This window comes from Otolemur garnettii, unplaced genomic scaffold (genome assembly GCF_000181295.1).
Source record: "Otolemur garnettii isolate 467f Iridium unplaced genomic scaffold, OtoGar3 scaffold00032, whole genome shotgun sequence".
In the NCBI taxonomy this organism is placed as follows: domain Eukaryota; kingdom Metazoa; phylum Chordata; class Mammalia; order Primates; family Galagidae; genus Otolemur; species Otolemur garnettii.
The window spans coordinates 18,317,591-18,321,800 of NW_003852427.1; the positions used below are offsets into that span (position 1 = coordinate 18,317,591).

The following is a 4,210-nucleotide window of genomic DNA, read 5'->3' on the forward strand; positions in this document are numbered from 1 at the left end:
AACTTTCCTAATGACCCACGAAGATAATAAATATAAACTGTTTCTTTGAAGACACAAATGCCTAGTTTTAGCTTAATGAAACTCTTTCAATCATGTAACGGTGAAATACTTGAAGTTCAAGATCAAAAGAAACCTAATTAAGTGCTGTGTTATGTTAAACACCAGTGATTATGTTAATGTGACATAATGTTCCACTCTGAAGCAGATTTTTCCACGCTATAATTAGAGTGTTGGGCTTAAATGTTTTGATGTCTTCTACTTGACTAAGAAAATATATCTTGTATTAACAATTCTACAGAATTTCTCCTTAAAATTCTTAATCCCAGCGTTTTAAAGTAGCAAACTTAAGTTTGTCCACATTCTTTCCATGCTGTGGTTGAGGCTAATGCTCTCAGTTCCCAGGTGGGCAAGCAAATTCCCCTCACTTCGATTAAAAAAAAAAACCACTGGAAAAAACAACACATTCCACTGTTAGCTTCAGACACTGATCTGGTGCTAACTGCAGGATTTTTCCTAGGTACAACACCCCAGGATTATATAAAGGAGAAAGCTTTCTAAATGGCACTACACTCACAATTCATCATTTTTCCCTGTCACAGATACCTAAAAATAAACAGCAGAGAATTTGGATCTAACAGTGTTGATTTAGACAGAGAACCAGCCAACTTCTCCCAGCTCCCTAGAGCAATGTTAAATGACTACCTGATCCAGTACCAGAAACTCTAGAATCTCTCACATCTGATTTAAACGCTAATATCTCTTTTCAAGCTATTAAGTAAGGGAGTTTAGCCAAAAGGTAGCTCACTTTTAGTTGAAAGAAGAATGGATAAAACAACTTCTCATAAAATTAAGACACTGTATCTGTATCTACCTCAATTTTCAAAAAACGAACTCCCCAAAGTTACTTGATTTGGAAATAAGAATTACAGAACATCTCCTATGAAAACATCTAGTTTAACAGGAGAGAATTCTTTTGAGGTTGTAATAATTCCGCATGACTTACCAGCAAGCCCCCTCCTATGATGCCGGAAAAGAACCACACGAACTGGCTGAGGTGGTTTTCAGAAGCAAACCTTGTCTCCCCATTAGGAAAGTAAAGCAAAATGTTAGCCACGATGCAGAGGACGGCCAGCCCGGCCAGGGACAGCCCTATGCACCGCGCGCATTTGCCAAAGCACATGGTGGCCCAGGGAGCTGTGAGATCTTCCCCACTTTCCTCTGTCTTCAGCTCAGATACCCCAAGTCAGCTGAGCGTGTGCCGGTCTGTGGAGAAAGCAGAAGCAATTCTCAGCCCATTCCTGCTACCTCTTAAATACTCCCAGTTCTTAGTCACTGGGTGGATGAGGTTCTTGGCTTTCATTGGTCCTGATTGCAGCCTCTAGTTAGGGTGGGGGGAGGTGGCAGAATGTCCCGCCCTTCACTCGAAATCCTCGGGACAAGCGAAACAGGGGCAGGCCGTGAGAAACAGCCTCAGTCCCAGGCAGCAGAGAACATGATTAATTCTCAACAAGGCATTCACTGTGCAGCTCCTTCACGGGAATAAAGAATGGACAGGAAACACGAACACAACTTTCCGTAGTGCCCAGTGACCGCGGTGTGCCGGCCTGGCTGGGGCTGTGACTGCTGCAGCCCGTCTGGACAGCTTCCAGCCTGCCGGCTCTGTTCATTTCTACCTCTGCACTGATTTCATTTGCCACCTGGGGCAAGGATCCTACGTTCTGACTCATTTCCTTGTCTGTTAAGGAAAGGTATCTGAGGCGTCACATGTGGATTTGAAGAGGCTGTGGAGGAAATTACAGAGCAGGCTTTTCCCCTCTCCCTACAGCAAACTCTGCAAGATGGAGCCTGCTGTTCTGCCTCCCTGGACATCTGCCCCCCAAACAAATCTGCAGCAGGACAGGAGTGGCGTCAGTCAACAAGAAGGGCACAGGTGCTTGTTTTAGGCCCCAGTATTTCTGTCAAGCAAAGCACTGCCAGGAGGAGGGAAGAAGGGCCGAGAGCAGGGGGCAAAATTAAAAAAGGAAGAAGAGGAGGAGAAGGAAAAGGAAGAGGGGAGGAGGAGAGGAGGAAGGAAGGGAGAAAAAAGGAAGGAAGGAAGGAAGGAAGGGAGGGAGGAAGAAAAGAAAAATCAAGGGAAAGTACTTGACGAGCAGAGTGGGGATTCAGGAACCTGGGGTGACTAGGAGAGTCAGAATCCAATGAGCAGCGCACAGGGGTGAACCGGAGGTCTGCCCAACCAGATCTTGTAATGGACTTCCACAAACTCCCCACGCAGAGGCAGGGGACCTTGCAGAAGGTGTGGCTGGACAATGAGTTAATTCTGCCTTGAATAGCAGGTTGCTCCAGCCAGCTGGATGGGGTGGCTGGGGGAACAAGTGGCACCAGGACTGGAAGAATCCTGTCCAGGACAGGGTGGAGAGTATGAAAAAGAGGAAGAAGCTCAAGGTGGGGAGGTATTAGTAGAAGGAGAAGGTTAGCAAGGCTGATGGATCCAAAGGCTCAGGATTTGGCCCCAAACTAGAGGGCAGGACACATACCACATTTGAGGAGGCCAGCAGAGGTGAGTGACGTGGACCAGGACTGGGAGGAGTGCCCAAGAGGAAGTGGGGCCTCCGCAGACTAACAGGAATGAGGCCACCATCCTAAATAGCCTGAGGGAGTAAATCAATGGAAAACAGAATACAGGTAGGAAGCCTGGAGCCACCATCTGCTCTGGTGTAGACAGGCCGGTCCGCACAAGAGCATGGCTCTGTCACCTTCCGCATTCAACAACAGGGCACATGTGTCCCCTGCCTGACCGTAGGTACCACTTGGAGACGGAATTCCACCCGTGACAGGGCCTGGGATGTCAATGTAGGAAATAGCATGGTCCTTTGTTGAAACACTATTTAACCCTCATCTATCTCACCTGGGGCCAAAATGGGGGCAAGTGATCTCTTTGATGACTTTGTCCCCAAGGGCTTAAATCCTCTGCCTTCTTCCCTTCCGCATCCCCACAGAGCAAGGAGAAGAGAGTGAAGGGCTTGGAAAGAGAAGATGGGGACTGAGACCCCAACTCGCTGTTTTCTAGTGTTGTGATTTCATTCCAGGACTCTTGTTTCCTGGTCTAAAACTAGGGTCAGGACTAGACAGGTAGTTCTTGACAAGTTTTCGAGAATCTTGTAATAATATGAACCTTCTCTTCAGAAAAAGAAATCCGCCCGTATATGCCAACGAACACATTTTTTCATTTTATTTCTGGGGGTTCACAGGTTCCCTGAAGCCCATTAGTGGATCCTTCCACATTTCTCAAGATGTGGCCTCTCTGTGGATCACAAATGGATCCCACCTTCAACATGATGAATAGGAATTTCTAGGGGTGGGATCCAGTGACCCACAATTTTTACAAACACTCTAAATGAATCTTTTGTTTCCTTGAGTTTGAGGGTCACTGGCCTGGTCCATAGCCCTGGGGAAGAATCAACTGTGTTAGATATTCTCTGAAGCCATTTTCATGGAGCCCTCAGTGGGTGAACCAAGTGCGAGGGGTCACACTGCAATTTTAAGGCACAGCGTAAGGTACTTGCAGCTTGAACTGAACATTTTCTCTGGTGATGTGGAGTCTGTTCCTCCTCCCCACCCTGCGCCAATCCTTCTCTTTGGCACCCTCTGCTCCTGCCCCTCAGCCGATCACCAAATCCCCCTGCAGAAGCAGTATCTTTTGTGGTTTGGGCTCCTAGTTCATGACCAAATGTGCTTTTCTGAAAAATTTCCTTAATAGCTTAGCAGTCTTCATAGCCGGACCTTGCCTGAGAAGCGATCCTGGCTATCATCTCCACAGACACTTGCTAGTTTCCAGTTTGCTCCCTAAGCCCGACGCCAGCCCTAGCCCCACCTCTGCCTCCCTGTCTATCGTCCTTGTCCTGAGAATTGTGAATTTGTGTACACATCGTCTTCTCTAAGAGGCCCTCCCTGAAGACCTCCCTTGTGATGCCCCCTGCCCCCCATGTGGCTCTCCATCGTGTAACCCTGTCCTACGATCATCACAGAACTTACCTTCCCTTGAATGACCCTGTGTGTTCACTTGTCCCCTTTCCTGATACTGTCACCCCTCCCTGCCCCACTCAGTGCACAGCCCTTTCTGCCATATCCACCATTGTTTCCCTGCTGCCTGGGACAATGTCCGGTGCTTGCCAGGTACTCAGTAAACAGTGCTCAACAGTGGAATGAA

General features: G+C 47.7%; 1 protein-coding gene across 1 annotated transcript in view; it reads right to left on the minus strand.

Annotated features, from left to right (window-relative positions):
- TM4SF1 (transmembrane 4 L six family member 1) overlaps window positions 1-1,250 on the minus strand; it is an 8,368-nt gene extending 7,118 nt beyond the window's left edge. The window contains exon 1 of the mRNA XM_012804938.2: window positions 1,004-1,250. Within this exon, the coding sequence (XP_012660392.1) occupies window positions 1,004-1,180 (177 nt within the window). The 5' untranslated portion in view covers window positions 1,181-1,250. The remainder of the gene's footprint in view (window positions 1-1,003) is intronic.
- Between the last annotated feature and the right edge of the window lie 2,960 nt (window positions 1,251-4,210).